Genomic DNA, 19,330 nt, shown 5'->3' with positions numbered 1-19,330 from the left:
CTCAAATGGGAGATACTCAGCCGCTACGGGTACAGCATAGCCCATCGGGCTCAACGGTTCAACGACTGGAGGTTCGTGCCTGACGCCTCCCCCCGAGCCCAGATGAGCGACCTACTGCGCGTCACCAGGGCATGGCTCTTCACCGACGTATCCACCCTATCCATCCTCGACAAAGTGGTCCTGGATCGCTTCTTATGGACGAAACCCCATGACATGAAGAGGGCAGCGAGTTTATGCGCATCCCAGAACTTGGAGGGCCTCCTGGAAGCAGTGGAGATGCAGAAGAAACACAGGCACTGCTGAGTGGGAGCCGGGACGAGTCGGCGACCCGTCCAAAGGGACGGAAGGTCAGCCCCACCGCAGTGTACCCCGAACCGACAGTCGGCAGGGCCAAAGGACCGCAAACCCATGGAGAGACAGCAGGGGTAGGGCTGACCCGACACCGGCGACCCCAGGTAGAGGGAGACCAAAGGAGGTGTTTTGAGTGTGGCGCCCAGGGGCACATTGCCTGGAATTGCCCGGCTCGAGAGGAGTCGATGCCATCAGCTAGCCCCGGAGGCGGGGTGGGTCATGCCGTGAACTATGTTACCTCCTGTTGGGCACACCACGAGTCAACTGCACCCATGGTCCCGGTGAAGGTTGACGGACGTGACACGGAAGCGCTATTAGACTCCGTAACCACGGTTACGCTCGTAACAACGAGCCTGCTGAACCAGGAGACCGAACGGTGTAGGGAGATGTGCATTTCTAGTGTTCACTGTGACACAAAACGGTATCCCACCGTATGGACCAACATCGTGACGCCACAAGGGAGCTGTCAGATGATGGTGGGTGCAGTACCAGAGATGCCGGTACCTCTCCTAGTGGGATTGGATTGTCCGCTGTTCGTGGCCCCATGGGGGCATGAGTTGAGGAAGAAAGTACGAGCCGGCCGAAGAAGAGAGTGGGGACGACCCATCACCTGTCTGGCCCGGAAGCCGCCGGTTAACCAACCTGACTCTACGGGTCCGGAGTCGGAGGGGGAGCCGGAACTCGAACCCCCTGGAGAACCACTGGAAGAGGAGCCCAGCCTCCCCCTCCTCGATTTCAAGGGGCCAGTCGAGACCCCCGTGGGGGGCCAACTGAGGGGACAATTCGGGACGGCCCAGTGGGAGGATCCGAATTTGAAAGCTGCCGCCACCCAAGTGATAGCGGTGGATGGACAGCTACTTCCGGGGGTAAGTGACTGGCAATACCCCCATTTCCAAATTAAGAATAACCTTTTGTATCATGTGTCGCGCCAACAGGGGGAACTTCGAGAGGTATTGTTGCCTTGACGGTATGTAGGAATCGTTCTTCAGCTGGCCAACAACTACCTGTTGGGGCACACCTGAGAATGGAGAAGACCCGGGAACAGATCGCCGCCCGGTTCCACTGGCCCGGGATGTGGAAGACTACTGTCGCAGCTGTCCGGAGTGTCAACTCACTACCGCGAAAGCACACTTCCGAAACCTTCTGGTCCCCCTGACAATAATCGGGGTGCCCTTTGAACGCATCGCCATGGACATAGTGGGACCCCTGGTAAAGACTGCATGAGGACACAGGTACATCTTGGTAATAGTGGACTATGCCACCAGGTATCCCGAGGCCATTCCCCTACGGGCGGCGGTGTACAAGGGAATCGCCCGGGAGCTGTTCCTCCTCTTTAGCCGGGTGGGCATCCCGAACGAGATCCTGACAGACCAAGGTACGGAGTTTATGTCCCGCCTCATGAAAGAGTTGTGTGCCCTCCTGCAGATCAAGCAGATCCGGACCTACGTTTTTCACTCGCAGACGGATGTGCTCATCGAGCGCTTTAATAAAATGCTCAAACAGATGCTGCGGAAGATCATCGAGCAAGATTGGAAGAACTTGGACCAGCTACTACCCCACCTAATGTTCTCAATCTGAGAAGTACCCCAATCCTTAACTGGGTTTTCCCCGTTCAAACTCATCTATGGGAGGAGGCCAAGCGGCCTACTGGACCTCGCCAATAGGTGTGGGAATCCCAACCGACCCCCCTTACGCAGCGTGGTAGAGCACGTGGAGACGATGCGGGAGCGGATGACAGCCATATGGCCAGTCGTGAGTGAACATATGGAGAAGGCCCAACGCGCCCAAGCCCAGGTCTACAATCGGGGAGCCCAGCCCGAGAATTCCAGGTGGGAGACAGGGTGTTGGTCTTGATCCCCACGGCCGAAAGTAAGTTCCTGACAACATAGCACGGACCATATGAGGTGATCGAGAAGCTGGGACCTGTCAATTACCGCGTATGGCAACCGGGGAGATGGAAACCCCAACAGATTTACCACGTGAACCTGTTGAAGAAGTGGCACGAGAGGACAGCCTTGGCCGTGTTATGGTCGGGACCCAGGACGCCAACGGTACCAGTGGAGGTCCCGAGCAATGAGGACCTCGACCCGGCACAGAAGCAAGAGCTCAGGGAGCTCGTCGATCGGAACACTGCGGTTTTCTCTGAGAAGCCGGGCCGCACGACCCTCATTGAACACCACATCCGTACCCAGCCCAGGGAAACAGTACGAAAGAGGCCATGCCCGATTCCGGAGGCCGGATGGGAGGGCATGAAACAGGAAGTGGAGGCTATGCTGAGGATAGGGGTCGTGGAAGAGTCCCACAGTGCATGGTGCAGCCCCATCGTGTTGGTGCCCAAACCGGACGGTAGCTTCTGCTTCTGTAACGTTTTCCGGGGGGTGAACGACATCAGCTTGTTCGATGCATATCCCATGCCGAGGGTGGACGAGCTCATCGACCGATTGGGAAAGGCCCGGTACATCAGCACCCTTGACCTGACCAAAGGTTATTCGCAGGTACCGTTGGCAGCCTCCTCCCGGGAGAAGAAGGCCTTTTCGACACCAGACGGGTTGTATCAGTACCGGGTGCTCCCGTTCGGTCTCCACGGAGCCCCGCCCACCTTCCAACGGCTGATGAACAGAGTGCTTCGACCCCACCAGCAGTACGCAGCGGCATATCCGGATATAATCATCCACAGCCAAGGTTGGGAAGAGCACCTGACGCTTCTCCAGGTGGTGCTGGACGCACTCAGACAAGCCGGGTTGACTGCAAACCCCAAGAAATGCATGCTAGGGTTCGAGGAAGTGGAGTACCTGGGGTATTTGATCGGACGGGGGAACGTCAAGCCCCAGTAGAGGAAGGTTCACGCAGTGCGTGACTGGCCCGTTCCACGCACCAAGACACAGGTCAAGTCCTTCCTGGGACTTGCAGGATACTATAGCCGGTTTATCCCCAACTTTGCAGCTATAAATTTCCCCCCTCACCGATCTAACCAGGGCCCGCCTCCCGAAAACAGTGAAATGGTCGGAGGAGACAGAAGCTGCGTTCAACAGTCTGAAGGAAGCGCTGTTCTCCCATCCGATTCTCGTGACGCCTGATTTCCAGGTGCCGATGGTGGTCCAGACACACGCATGTGATACGGGACTAGGGGCCATTCTGTCCCAGATACACAATGGGGAGGAGCATCCCATCATGTACATCAGCCGAAAGCTGATGCCTAGGGAAAATAAATACTCTATTGTGGTGAAAGAGTGTCTAGCGGTAAACTGGGCGCTAGACACTCTCAAGTATTACCTGCTAGGTACCCACTTCACCCTGGTCACGGACCATGCTCCCCTGGTCTGGATGGCCAGGGGAAAGGACACAAACGATCGGGTCACCAGGTGGTTCTTGTCCCTTCAATGCTTCTCTTTTTCTGTTGTGCACAGGTCAGGGGCAACGCATTGAAACGCGGATGCCCTATCGAGAAGGGAGACAGACGTTGCACTGATGACCGTCCCCACCCCGACAGAGCTAAGGGAGCTAAGGTGGCATACAGCAGGTCAGCCACCAGGGGGAGACTCGTCGAGGTGACGAGGGGGGTGACAACCTTTGCTAGTGTTATGGAAGAATCAGTTGATTTGAGACATGTATGGAGTGTTTTGGTAGTTTTAGTGCATTTTGCAACTGATGTGCCAAGCTAAAAGTTGGTTTGAAGAACTGTGTGAAGAGTTTTGAAAAAGTGACTTAAGTATTGAGAAATCGGTCCTAGCGATTGTAAAAAAAACTGCATTACGGTCGTGTCAAATTCAATTCCCTGTGTACTGTGTTTGCGCTAGGCTAGTCAAACCATTTCACACCATTATTTCTAATTGACCTTATAAGCCAATGTCATCTACGCTGGTAAATATTGCTACATTAATGCACGTTACAACCAACTAAATACTAAAGATTGTTTACAGAGATGGGCTTTTTTTGGTGCAGTGCATCTGAAGAATGGTAAATGGATAGGGTTGATTAATAATAATATATTTATTTTATATTGAGCTTTTCAAACAATCTTGTTTAAAAATAATATAAAAAGTAATTCAGGGAGCTGGCAGTTCATGGAGCGCTTCATCAGGCAGCATCTGTCTCTGAAGTGCACAGCTACTCCTCCTCTGTAGGTAGGCTGGAACAGATCCAACACCAAAAAGTGTAGCACTCACCTGGATGTAAGCACCTGAGTAACCACCACACCTCAGCAGTAATCAGTGTCATGACGTTGGCCTGGGGGGTAGGTTTATGACAGTCATAAATACCTCTTCCCCCCTTTTTCCTCTCTCTACCCTACTGATGTTACATTTGCAAAACCCTTGGTTAACATAGAGATTCTGGGAACATCAGAAGGTGGGGGGAAATTAACTATATTCTGGTAATCCGACCAACAGAATACATGCAGTGGTACTTAATGAATATGATGTCAGTTCGGTTGTCATCTGAGACATTCTCATCAATGATAAGATGACAAACTCTACAGTGGAAAGTCTACACATCTGAGTTATCGGATTCACATGGAATTGTTGTTAAATTTAAATGTTTGAATATGAAATTATTCGTGATGGGATGAAATGTGATTTTAGCTTCTAAAATGTGAGATTTGGGTTTTCATAAGCTAGGGCTCTGCTCAATCAGTGGCCCGCCCCTGTGAAGGGACATGGGCAGTAAAACGTTTCAAACACACCCTCCTCTCCCTTCCTATATAAAGCCTTGACGACAATAGAACCTCCTGTTCCGAGGACGTGAGGACGAAGGTCCTATGTCAGAATGGTTCAGAAAATAACTACAGAACGAAGCCAACATCAGCGTGAGCTTTGGTTGCGAATGGTATGAACTTTGAACTCTTATTCACTACAGAAGTGATACCTCCTAGCCATTGTGGTAGCAACAGCAGATGCAAATGAGTGTTAGGAAGGAAAAGACAGAGTATCCCGTCTATCACCCAACGACATTACTACAACGTATCCAATTGACAACCAGAGACATTCTTCAAAGGACTCGGTTGGGCAACATGGCTTTCCATCTACCACCAACCTACCGAAGCGCAACTCAGAGTAAATATTTATTGCATTTTCCTTTTCCAAATGGGCGGTAATTGAGAATGCATAAGATACTGTATTTACGATAGCACAGCTTCTTCCCTTTGTTCCTCAGTCTTCCCGCTCTTTCACTCAAACCCAGCCCCTTTTCTTTTGTGTAACAAGCTGTCATATCTGTTCCGCCCGCTAGGGACGTTTTCCTTTATGACGTAATTTGTAATCAAGTTATGATTTAATTATGTGTATGTGTAATTCTCTGTGATTAGTTAGGTATTTCGTAAATAAATAATTAAACCCAATTTTGTATTGCTGATTCAACTTGTGAGCCAGGTTTCGTGCAGATAACCAAGAATTTACAACTTTCAGATGAGACTGAATTAAGATGACAATTAATATTGACTGCTATTGATGTAAAATATTACTAGGTCTTTAAGAGTTTATTCGGAAGATAACAGCTCTATAAATATTATTTTGTGGTGCCCGACTCTCTAGTTATGATTAGCTCAATCAGGTAATATTAATTACGGATAAATTATTTTATAGAATAGCATGTCATATCACTTAATCCGGCATAGCCAAAGACACGACATCAGCAACAGCCTCCTACGAGGCGAGCCTCTGTCATCCCCTCACACCACAGTCTACATCCTTCAGGAAACCAGGTGGAACAAACAGCCGGTGAATCATTCAAATTTAGATTAGCTAAGTGAACCAAGCAGGCCTGTAGAGATTTGCTCTAAGGGAGGAAACAACTAGCACACCATGGAGACAGAGCTCTTGACATCCCATAATGCTAATCAGGCCTTTATCACTGCATATGGTTCAGCTGATGCTGTGGAGTTCAGTTAACCCCTCAGATACACACTGACTGACCCACAGTCTCCCCATTTGTACAGAGATCTGTACAGCAGGCTAGCCCAACGCCCTAGGGAGGTAGAAGTTGCCCTTAACCAAAGATCGAGGATCAGCTTAACCTCCCCAAATCCTGGCCTTCACAGATCAGTGTCTAGTGGCAACTTCCTCCCATCCAGTGAGGGAGGAGTAGTGCAAAGGGGCAGCATGAGCCTCCCACGTGGTTAAATGAGTGGCTCATTAAGCGAAGGTGAGACAGGAGTGTCTGCTTCTCTGTCTCTGATCCTCTACGGCTGCATTTGTCTCATTAGAAGACTTCTCCTCTCATGGGAGCTAGTGTCTGGAACACACAGGCAGATGTAATAAGTATTTATACTGTCTGTGGACAGGTCTGGTACAGAGGAACAAGACAATAGAGATTGTGTGTGGATTTTATATTGTACTTTTCAGCAAGTACTATACAAAATGTCTCTTGTTGTAGACGTGTGTTATTGTGAGTAGCAAGTTATCCCAGGCAAAGCAAGGTCACCACTCACTGTAAGAGCCAAAGGTATACAGAGTAGAGGTCGACCGATTATGATTTTTCAATGACGATACCGATACAGATTATTGGAGGACCAATAATCGGACAATTTTTTATTTGTAATAATGACAATTACAACAATACTGAATGAACACTTATTTTAACTTAATACATCAATAAAATCAATTTAGCCTCAAGTAAATAATGAAACATGTTCAATTTGGTTTAAATAATGCAAAAACAAAGTGTTGGAGAAGTAAAAGTGCAATATGTGCTATGTAAAAAAGCTAACGTTTCAGTTCCTTGCTCAGAACATGAGAACATATGAAAGCTGGTGGTTCCTTTTAACATGAGTCTTCAATATTCCCAGGTAATAAGTTTTAGGTTGTAGTTATTATAGGAATTATAGGACTATTTGCCTCTATAGCAATTTTGTATTTCATTAACCTTTGACGATTAGATGTTCTTATAGGCACTTTAGAATTGCCAGTGTAACAGTATAGCTTCCGTCCCTCTCATCGCTCCTCCCTGGGCTCGAACCAGCAACACAACGACAACAGCCACCATCGAAGCAGCGTTACCCATGCAGAGCAAGGGGAACAACTACTAGAAGGCTCAGAGCGAGTGACGTTTGAAACGCTATTAGCACGCGCTAACTAGCTAGCCATTTCACTTCGGTTACACCAGCCTCATCTCGGGAGTTGATAGGCTTGAAGTCATAAACAGCGCAATGCTTGACGCACAACGAAGAGCTGCTGGCAAAACGCACGAAAGTACTGTTTGAATGAATGTTTACGAGCCTGCTTCTGCCTACCACCGCTCAGTCAGATACTTAGATAATTGTATACTTGTATAGTCAGTCAGATTATATGCAACGCAGGACACGCTAGATAATATCTAGTAATATCATCAACCATGTTTAGTTAACTAGTGATTATGATTGATTGTTTTTTATAAGATAAGTTTAATGCTAGCTAGCAACTTACCTTGGCTTACTGCATTCGCGTAACAGGCAGTCTCCTTGTGGAGTGCAACGAGAGAGAGGCAGGTCGTTATTGCGTTGGACTAGTTAACTGTAAGGTTGCAAGATTGGGTCCCCTGAGCTGACAAGGTGAAAATCTGTCGTTCTGCCTCTGAATGAGGCAGTTAACCCACCTTCCTAGGCCGTCGTTGAAAATAAGAATGTGTTCTTAACTGACTTGCCTAGTTAAATAAAGGTATAAAAAAAATATTTAAAAAAAATCGGCGCCCAAAATGACCGATTTCCGATTGTTATGAAAACTTGAAATTGGCCCTCATTAATCGGTCATTCCGATTAATTGGTCGACCTCTAATACAGAGTTGGCAAACCATCATTCAGTGACAATAATACTATAATCCACAGAAGGGCTTACCAGGAAGAACTTCCAAATTCAAGGCGGAAAGGAGTTGGAGCAGAGAATGATTTATTTGAGCTTGTTTTAATCCATTGTCAGGACAATTGTAGAATTCAATTGTCTAGGAACTTCTGGCCCCCAATGAAATTCTCTGTCTCAAATCGTCAGTGTAACTCTGCCCATGTCTCCTCACAATGTGTGAAATACAGCAGAGCCACCACCAGGATTATGATTTAGCATGATTATCAACTCTCTCTGACTTATAATAATATGGTTAAAGGTTTTTATCTTCTTAAATCAATGTCTGCGCTATATTTATCAGGAGAGTGAGAGAACAGTGAGAGAATGGGGCTGTGCAGCAGCGGAACAAAGGAGTGTTGAGGAGAGGGCTGTGATCCACCCTGTGGCAGTATGCTGCCTGGCTGGTAGAGAGAAATTAGCTGGGAAACGGTATCCTTAAAAACCATCCACCCCCGCTCTCTCTCTATACTCATACACACAGCTATATACATCCATTCACAAGCCAAAAATACTGGAAAAGTGTTCACAGAGATACGCCTCCACAGCACATACATAAACACACACACATACATGAAGTACATATAGTCCCTTACTATTAACACCACATAGAGCACACGGTCAGCCGTTATGCCTCACCCATGATCACTAAAGAATGCCAGCTCCACCCAGCCCAAAGCATTGTGTCAGACAAGCATGGGACTGTAACACTCCATAGATGCTTAGCAAAGCATGAGTGACGCAAATATACATTTAACTGCCATACTGCATGAATGCTGCCAGTGTGGAATGTTGGGACTGTCATGCTCTTATTTTAACGTGAATAAAAACAGTACATGTCACAGTCGTGCCGCTCTGGTGTATCAATAGACATTGGAGCAGGGTCTGGGGTATCAATAGACATTGGAGCAGGGTCTGGGGTATCAATAGACATTGGAGCAGGGTCTGGGGTATCAATAGACATTGGAGCAGGGTCTGGGGTATCAATAGACATTGGAGCAGGGTCTGGGGTATCAATAGACATTGGAGCAGGGTCTGGGGTATCAATAGACATTGGAGCAGGGTCTGGGGTATCAATAGACATTGGAGCAGGGTCTGGGGTATCAATAGACATTGGAGCAGGGTCTGGTGTATCAATAGACATTGGAGCAGGGTCTGGTGTATCAATAGACATTGGAGCAGGGTCTGAGGTATCAATAGACATTGGAGCAGGGTCTGGGGTATCAATAGACATTGGAGCAGGGTCTGGGGTATCAATAGACATTGGAGCAGGGTCTGGGGTATCAATAGACATTGGAGCAGGGTCTGGGGTATCAATAGACATTGGAGCAGGGTCTGGTGTATCAATAGACATTGGAGCAGGGTCTGGGGTATCAATAGACATTGGAGCAGGGTCTGGGGTATCAATAGACATTGGAGCAGGGTCTGAGGTATCAATAGACATTGGAGCAGGGTCTGGGGTATCAATAGACATTGGAGCAGGGTCTGGTGTATCAATAGACATTGGAGCAGGGTCTGGTGTATCAATAGACATTGGAGCAGGGTCTGAGGTATCAATAGACATTGGAGCAGGGTCTGGGGTATCAATAGACATTGGAGCAGGGTCTGGGGTATCGGGGACTTTTGGAATCAAGAACAGGTGCCATACACTCAGGACAGAGGGCGAGGAGAAGGAACAGTCTAACCATGTTGTTTTAATACCCTCTATTTCTTGCTTCTCTGGCCCTTGTCTTGATGCTCCAGTCAAACATTGGCTGTTAAGAATGGCATCATTCTGACACAGAGACACATATCTCTTCCAAAGGACAGTTCAGCACACAAAGCCAAGCTGTCTCTCTGTAATATGTGCCATATTACAGTATGGCACAGAGCATCAAAACAACATGAGAGATAACTTCCATACCAGAGGTACTGAGAATGAGAGGGAGGGTCAGGAGGGTGTGGAGGGTTGTGTATGTGTGTGGGGGGGAGGGGGTGTTCTGGGTGAGTTGTGTAGACAGCATTGAGTTGTAGTGAGATACTACACATCTACTGGGTTATTATTGAGTTTATCATAAAGCCCACCAGCTGCTCCATATCAGTCCATAACTATGACCTTACTAATTTCCTCTCTCTCTGACCCTGCAGAGCCTCTGAGCAGTGTGTCCTCCCTGGAGGTGCACTTTGACCTCCTGGACCTGACAGAGCTAACCGACATGTCTGACCAGGAGCTGGCTGAGGTGTTCGCTGACTCTGATGAGGAGAACCACAACGAGTCCCCAGCAGGTTAGACCATTTTCAGATACTCAAGATACTCAGATGGCCGCCTCGATTCGCGTTCCTAGGAAACTATGCAGTATTTTTTGTTTATGCGTTATTTCTTACATTGTTACCCGAGGAAATCTTAGGTTTTATTACATACAGCCGGGAGGAACTATTGGATTTAAGAGCAACTTCAACTCACCAACATTACGACCAGGAATACGACTTTCCCGAAGTGGAGCCTCTGTTTGGTCCACCACCCAGGACAATGGATCGGATTACAGCCGGCGACCCAAAACAACGGAGCCGCAGAAGGGGCAGACGGAGAGATCTTCTTGTCAGGCTCCGTAGACGGGCACCGTGCACCGCTCCCGAGCATACTACTCTCCAATGTCCAGTCTCTTGACAACAAGGTAGATGAAATCCGAGCAAGCGTTGCCTTCCAGAGAAACATCAGAGACTGTAACGTTTTTGTTTCACGGAAACATGGCTCACTCAGGATACGTCATCAGAGTCGATACTCCAACCTGGTTTCTTCACGCATCGCGCCGACAGAAACAAACATCTCTCTGGTAAGAAGAAGGGCGGGGGTGTATGCCTTATGATTAACGAGACGTGGTGTGATCATAACAACATACAGGAACTCAAGTCCTTTTGTTCACCTGACCTAAAATTCCTTACAATCAAATGCCGACCGCATTATCTACCAAGAGGAATACCTATGTAAGAATGCTGTTCATCGACTACAGCTCAGCATTTAACACCATAGTACCCTCCAAACTCGTCATTAAGCTCGAGACCCTGGGTTTCGACCCCGCCCTGTGCAACTGGGTCCTGGACTTCCTGACGGGTCACCCCCAGGTGGTGAGGGTAGGTAACAACATCTCCACCCCGCTGATCCTCAACACTTGGGCCCCACAAGGGTGCTTTCTCAGCCCTCTCCTGTACTCCCTGTCAACCATGACTGCATGGCCATGCACACCTCCAACTCAATCATCAAGTTTGCAGAAGACACTACAGTGGTAGGCTTGATTACCAACAACGACAAGACGGCCTACGGGGAGGAGGTGAGGGCCCTCGGAGTGTGGTGTCAGGAAAATAACCTCACACTTAATGTCAACAAAACAAAGGAGATGATCATGGACAGGAAACAGCAGAGGGAGCAGCCCCCTATCCACATCGACGGGACAGTAGTGGAGAAGGTGGAAAGTTTTAAGTTCCTCGGCGTACACATCACGGACATACTGAAATGGTCCACCCACACAGACAGCGTGGTGAAGAAGGCACAGCAGCGCCTCTTCAACCTTACAGATGCACAATTGAGAGCATCCTGTCAGGCTGTATCACCGCTTGGTACGGCAACTGCTCCGCCCACAACCGTAAGGCTCTCCAGAGGGTAGTGAGGTCTGCACAACGCATCACCGGGGGGAAACTACCTGCCAGGACCTCCAGGACACCTACACCACCCGATGTCACAGGAAGGCAAAAAATATCATCAAGGACAACAACCACCCGAGCCACTGCCTGTTCACCCCGCTATCATCCAGAAGGCGATACATATTCTTATTCCTTCCTTTACACTTGTGTGTACAAGGTAGTTGTTGTGAAATTGTTAGGTTAGATTACTTGTTAGATATTACTGCATGGTCGGAACTAGAAACACAAGAATTTTGCTACACTCGCATTAACATCTGCTAACCATGTGTATGTGACAAATAAAATGTGATTAATCATTCTTGATTAATCATTCTTTTTAAACCTTTGTTTAACTAGGCAAGTCCATTAAGAACAAATTCGTATTCTTATAACAAATTCTTATTTACAATAGCAGCCTAGCCTAGCCTAGTGGGTTAACTTCCTTGTTCAGGGACAGAACGTCATATTTTTACCTTGGGTAGTGATCTAGCAACCTTTCGGTTACTTGACCAACGCTCTAACCACTAGGCTATCAGCCGCCCAATTCATTAACCATTGAATGGTGGATTTGGTGGATTTGACAACCCTCTTGTTCTCCAACCAAGACGACCCTAGTGTGATGGACTGGCTTAAACATGGTCTTTGTTCGCCTTGAGAGAACCATTACCCAAATCGAATTTCCTCCTACTTTGGTTGAACACAGTTGAATGTTAGAGTGTATGTTTTGCTCTCTGCAGGAGACAAAACAGAAACACTATCTCTGTTTACTCTGTTCTCCCTCTAAAAACTTGGTTCACTAGACAGACTCATTTACATATCACCCCATTCTGTAGCATACGACCCCATTATATCAAAATCTAAATGGTTTAGCTGATCACAAATGTGTGTGTGTGTGTGTGTGTGTGTGCAGAGGGTCTGTAGAGCAATGAGCACTCTAATAAAAAGCTTACAATTGTGTTCTCTTTGGCTGCAGGGAAAGGGACACATGGGAGAACCCAATAAAACTTCAGCAGCACATTGGATTGAACATTCCTCTGAATTCTTACTGTAATTCAAGCAGTTCTCTATATTTTGTGATAATGACCAAGATACAGTATATTCCTGTTATGCGTCTCTGGGAGATTCTCATTTCAGTTTGTGTCCATGTCAATGTTGATAGTTATTGGTACCAGATCCCAGGCTGGTTGTCTGATACAGCACAATAGACTACTGTAGCATAGCGCTAATCAGCATTAGTTGGAGAGGAGTCTGATTAACCTGTGATCAGGGACGCATCTGGGCCCAGCAAATTGCCCTCCTCACAACTAGAGGAAACAGGAAATCCATCCCATGTATTACTTATGATCCATAGCCCCATGTTTCCTGCTGAGAGGGAGAACGATCCTCATAGAGCTCCACATCATCACTCCATTCAGCTGCTTTACGCTCACACTCTCACCTCATCTCTATTATGAAGAGATATGCGTGACTTGGGAACGGTACTAAGATGTTTGCTTTACAATACACCTGTTCTACACTCATATACGTTCTCAGTATGGGGAACCACAGAGAGCTATGTTCAGCTCTATGTGCGGGATATTAAAATAACCTTACAAAGGTGCACTTTAAGAAATACAGCAATCTTGCTTAGACATCACCCACGCTCCTTCTCCTTACCCCCAGGGTTGAACCGTGCCAATTTATCACATTACTCCCCATAAAAAGGCATTGCGTTGCTCCCTTGTCTGACCTTAGCCCATAAGTCAGGGGTTCCAAATCTTTTTGGCCCACGACCACATTTTGATACTGAAAGATTTTCGTGACCCCAACCATGTGAAAAAAAATTATGTAGTTAACAGCCATTGTTAACTTTTTTTTTTTTTTTTTGGGGGGGGGGGGGGGCTATGGCAGTCAATTGAAAACATTGTAACAGTATTTTTGACTGTCTTCTCAACTCACCATCACATACTTTTCAGGTGGGGCTATGACAGTCAACTGCAAATTAGTCTGACATAATGTATCTTATCTCACCACCACTAATGACATGGTTGTACTTGATGCATGTGGCGTCGGAGCTTCTCAATGTCCGGGGACACGTTCGATAGTGCGCACCTCATATCTGCTGTCACATCCAACCTGGTGCAGACGAGAGCACTGAATGCAGCTTCATACAGATATAAGCTGGCAAAGGGTACCATGAGTTTCATGGTGCTTTTAAGATAACTGGGAACTCAGTCAAATAATGATGTCAGTGATCTTCAGGTCAGAAAGTCGGAGCTCTAAGAGGCCCGAGTTTCAGAGTTGGAATTCTGAGTTGGATGACCGTTCAAAACTATTTTTTCCAGTCGGAGCTCGTTTTTTTCAGTTCCCAGTTCTCTTGAATGCACTGAAGTCGGAAGTCAGAAATTGCTGAGTTCCCAGATCCGAGTTCCTAGTTGTGTTGAACGCGGCATTAATGTCAGAGGGAGACGGCAGAGTATTCCCTTAGAGTCAGGAACCAAAACTGCTCCGTAGTGATCTGTGAATGACAGCTCAATCAGCTATTCGATTTCACTTACCAGCATGTCAATTGAGCCAAGATCACAGTCAAATGGATTGGGAAGTAGGTGCCAAAGTGTTCTTCCAAGCGTTGGAGGTGAGCAGTCATCACTCGTGTGGGACACTTACTGATGCTGTTTTCTGTTAGAAACATGCACAGCCGAGGGAAGTGGGCATGGTTCACTTTTGAAAGACTCTCTCCAATAAGAATCCTTTCCTCTGAATCCACTGATTCGATCACTCATCTGTAGGTTTTTGTATTTCCCCTGCATGCTTGCGTTCAGTTTCCCAAATACGTCTGTTACATAGGCAAGGAGACACATTTTATTTTCATTACACAGAAAGTCAACCAAGTCTGGGTTTTTTTTACATCCATTGTGAATGACGTGAGCGCAGTGGATGTGGTTTGATATAATTTACAATCAAAGTTACCTGCTGCAGTATATCTCTGAGTTCTGTAATCAGCTTTTTTGCCCCCAATTGCTCTCGGTGTGTCATACAATGCGTCCTTATGGCAGAGGGAGACATTCATAAGTAGAGTGTGACGGCCTGCCTGCCGTCCCGCCATAGATGGAGCCCCATCTGTGCAAAAGCCCAACATTTGATCCCATGGAATCTGGTCTTCATCAATATAGCCACACAGCACACTGAACATCACCTGTGCTCTTTCATGCTCGGGAATCGTGAGACAGAACAATATGTCCTCGTGAATAGCATCCCCCAGCATGTATAGCGAACAAAATTCATGCGTGGGCATCTTGGCCCTCGCAGCTAACGTTCATTTGGAGAGCATAAACTGGGGGTTTTTTGAGTTGTTCAGTCCGAGTTTCCTCTTGATTGATTGAGATAGCATCAATTATTTTTTTAACAGTGTTTTCTGACAAAGGTATTGATGTGAGTTTCTGTGCCTCTGTCTCCCCACACATTGTTTTCACCATATCAATAGCGGCCGGTGATTTCAACGTCTCTGCAACAGTGTGTGGTTTCATAGCATAGCGGGCCTAGTCACTCACCATGGGAATGATTCAAGTGCATCGGTGAAGTGCAGCCTTTTTCCATGATCTAAGGGAACTCTCTAGTTGAATTTAATATTTGAATAATTTTCATTTCAATTTTTAAGGTTAACCACATTTCAAGACGATGTTATAATAAATACATATATATACTTGCCGGGATTTTGGAAATTCTCCCGCGACCCTATTTTCATTTCAGGCAACCCCATACGGGGTCGCAACACTTAGCTTGGGAACCGCTGCCCTAAATGCATGCATGTATCTACACAGCCTTAATCCCCCAGTGACCCCACCCACCCTGTCTCTATCTCTGTTTCTCTGTCATACACACAAACACACACACACACACACACACACACACACACACACACACACACACACACACACACACACACACACACACACCTCTCAGGCTGCTTTAATCACTGCATTGTGCTGTACCCCATAACCTCCTCTTAGATTAATCCCCACTGAGGGGGAGGAGGACGAGGCACCTGACTAGGTAGATCAGTGTGCTGGGGACCCCTAGTGACAGAGAGAGGCAGGAGGCAGAGAGGAGAGAGGGAGAGGGAGCATTAAAAAGAGAGAGGGAGGGAGAGAGGGAGAAACATGAAAGGTGGTGATTCCCTCTCCACCGCAGCAAGGTTTCCCATTTCTCCAGACCCTGATAAAAGTGTTTATTTTCACATCCATACAGTGCATTCAGAAAGTATTCAGACCCCTTGACCTGTTCCACATTTTTTTTGTCACAGCCTTACTCTAAAATGGATTCAACTATTTTTTTCTTCATCAATCTACACACCATATCCCATAATGACAAAGTGAAAACAGGTTTTTAGACATGTTTGCAAATGTATGTAAAAAAAAAGAAGACGGAAATACCTTATTTACATAAGCATTCAGACTCTTTCCTATGATACTCCGAAATTGAGCTCAGGTGCATCCCGAGTCCCTTGATTATCCTTGAGATGTTTCTACACCTTGATTGGAGTCCACCTGTAGTAAATAAAAATCTGATTTGACATGATTTGGAAAGGCACACACCTGTCTATATAAGGTCGCACAGTTGACAGTGCATGTCAGAGAAAAACCAAGACACGAGGTGGAAGGAATTGTCCATAGAGCTCCGAGACAGGATTGTGTCGAAGCACAGATCTGGGGAAGGGTACCCCAAAAAATTGCAGCATTGAAGGTCCCCAAGAAGAGAGTGGCTTCCATCATTCTTGAATGGAAGACGTTTGGACACCAAGACTCTTCCTAGAGCTGGCCGCCCGGCCAAACTGAGCAATCGGGAAAGAAGGGATGTGAGGTGACCAAGAACCCGATGGTCATTCTGACAGAGCTCCTTTGTGGAGAGAGAATAACCTTCTAAAATGACAACCATCTCTGCAATCAGGCCTTTATGGTAGAATGGTCAGATGGAAGCCACTCCTCAGTGAAAGGCACATGACAGCCCACTTGGAGTTTGCCAAAAGGCACCTAAAGGACTCTCAGACCATGAGAAACAAGATTCTCTGCTCTGATGAAACCAAAATTGAACTGCAAGCATCACATCTGGAGGAAACCTGGCACCATCCCTACAATGAAGCATGGTGGTGGCAGGTGTTTTTCAGTGGCAGGGACTGGGAGACTAGTCAGGATCGAGAGAAAGATGAACAGAGCAAAGTACAGAGAGATCCTTGATGAAAACATACTCCAGAACACTCAGGACCTCAGACTGGGGAGAAGGTTCACCTTCCAACAGGACAACAACCCTAAGCACACAGACAAGACAATGCAGGGGCGGCTTCGGGACAAGTCTCTGAATGTCCTTGAGTGGCCCAGCCAGAACCCGGACTTGAACCCGATTGAACATCTCTGGAGAGACCTGAAAATAGCTGTGCAGCAACACTCCCCATCCAACCTGACAGAGCTTGAGAGGAGCTGCAGAGAAGAATGGGAGAAACTCCCCAAATACAGGTGTGCCATGCTTGTAGCATCATACCCAATAAGACCCGGGCTGTAAACGGTGCCAAAGGTGCTTCAACAAAGTACTGAGTAAAGGGTCTGAATACTTATTTGAATGTGATATACCTGTTTTTGCTGGTGTCTGAATACTTTCCGAATGCACAGTAACTGTATGTACGCCCCTTTACATTATGTTGAATTGGATAAAGTTGATCTTCCTCCACTGTGATCTATCTGCATTCAGTAGATGTATGCTGGTATGCTGGGTTGCATCTTATCTTTATTGCCAAGTATCTTGAAGTGCTTTGTCATTGCCTGGTGTTCTCTATTTCCCACTCATAGATTAGACGGTGACACTCTGGGGATCTCTGACTCACTCCAGCAGTGGCACATTGTGCTCAAATAAGAGTATGTTTTGCGTTCGGACTCAAGACGGGATACAGAGATACACATACCCATGCAAACACACACATACTCATACACACACTCACACACACATGCATGACTAATGACTAAAGCTGCTCTCCAGTGTCCAGGCCAGACTATCCAGACTGTACAGCTGCTGCCCAGTGTCCAGGTCAGACTATCCAGACTGTACAGCTGCTCTCCAGTGTCCAGGCCAGACTATCCAGACTGTACAGCTGCTGCCCAGTGTCCAGGTCAGACTATCCAGACTGTACAGCTGCTGCCCAGTGTCCAGGCCAGACTATCCAGACTGTACAGCTGCTCTCCAGTGTCCAGGTCAGACTATCCAGACTGTACAGCTGCTGCCCAGTGTCCAGGTCAGACTATCCAGACTGTACAGCTGCTGCCCAGTGTCCAGGTCAGACTATCCAGACTGTACAGCTGCTCTCCAGTGTCCAGGTCAGACTATCCAGACTGTACAGCTGCTGCCCAGTGTCCAGGTCAGACTATCCAGACTGTACAGCTGCTGCCCAGTGTCCAGGTCAGACTATCCAGACTGTACAGCTGCTGCCCAGTGTCCAGGTCAGACTATCCAGACTGTACAGCTGCTGCCCAGTGTCCAGGTCAGACTATCCAGACTGTACAGCTGCTGCCCAGTGTCCAGATCAGACTATCCAGACTGTACAGCTGCTGCCCAGTGTCCAGGTCAGACTATCCAGACTGTACAGCTGCTGCCCAGTGTCCAGGTCAGACTATCCAGACTGTACAGCTGCTGCCCAGTGTCCAGGTCAGACTATCCAGACTGTACAGCTGCTGCCCAGTGTCCAGGTCAGACTATCCAGACTGTACAGCTGCTGCCCAGTGTCCAGGTCAGACTATCCAGACTGTACAGCTGCTGCCCAGTGTCCAGGCCAGACTATCCAGACTGTACAGCTGCTGCCCAGTGTCCAGGCCAGACTATCCAGACTGTACAGCTGCTGCCCAGTGTCCAGGCCAGACTATCCAGACTGTACAGCTGCTGCCCAGTGTCCAGGCCAGACTATCCAGACTGTACAGCTGCTGCCCAGTGTCCAGGTCAGACTATCCAGACTGTACAGCTGCTGCCCAGTGTCCAGGTCAGACTATCCAGACTGTACAGCTGCTGCCCAGTGTCCAGGTCAGACTATCCAGACTGTACAGCTGCTGCCCAGTGTCCAGGCCAGACTATCCAGACTGTACAGCTGCTGCCCAGTGTCCAGGCCAGACTATCCAGACTGTACAGCTGCTGCCCAGTGTCCAGGCCAGACTATCCAGACTGTACAGCTGCTGCCCAGTGTCCAGGTCAGACTATCCAGACTGTACAGCTGCTGCCCAGTGTCCAGGCCAGACTATCCAGACTGTACAGCTGCTGCCCAGTGTCCAGGCCAGACTATCCAGACTGTACAGCTGCTGCCCAGTGTCCAGGCCAGACTATCCAGACTGTACAGCTGCTGCCCAGTGTCCAGGTCAGACTATCCAGACTGTACAGCTGCTGCCCAGTGTCCAGGCCAGACTATCCAGACTGTACAGCTGCTGCCCAGTGTCCAGGCCAGACTATCCAGACTGTACAGCTGCTGCCCAGTGTCCAGGCCAGACTATCCAGACTGTACAGCTGCT

The 19,330-nt window shown here is 47.7% G+C and overlaps 1 protein-coding gene across 2 annotated transcripts in view; it reads left to right on the top strand.

Annotated features, from left to right (window-relative positions):
• LOC110506603 (dysbindin domain-containing protein 1-like) overlaps positions 1 to 19,330 on the top strand; it is a 37,782-nt gene that overhangs the window by 11,483 nt on the left and 6,969 nt on the right. For both annotated transcript variants that reach the window (XM_021586335.2, XM_021586336.2), the window contains exon 3: positions 10,284 to 10,421. In XM_021586335.2, the coding sequence (XP_021442010.1) occupies positions 10,284 to 10,421 (138 nt within the window). The remainder of the gene's footprint in view (positions 1 to 10,283; positions 10,422 to 19,330) is intronic.

The sequence above is a fragment of the Oncorhynchus mykiss genome, chromosome 26 (assembly GCF_013265735.2).
Source record: "Oncorhynchus mykiss isolate Arlee chromosome 26, USDA_OmykA_1.1, whole genome shotgun sequence".
Taxonomy (NCBI): Eukaryota; Metazoa; Chordata; class Actinopteri; order Salmoniformes; family Salmonidae; genus Oncorhynchus; species Oncorhynchus mykiss.
Note: the sequence above shows the minus strand (reverse complement) of the source record. Positions and strands in the feature narration are given on the sequence as shown.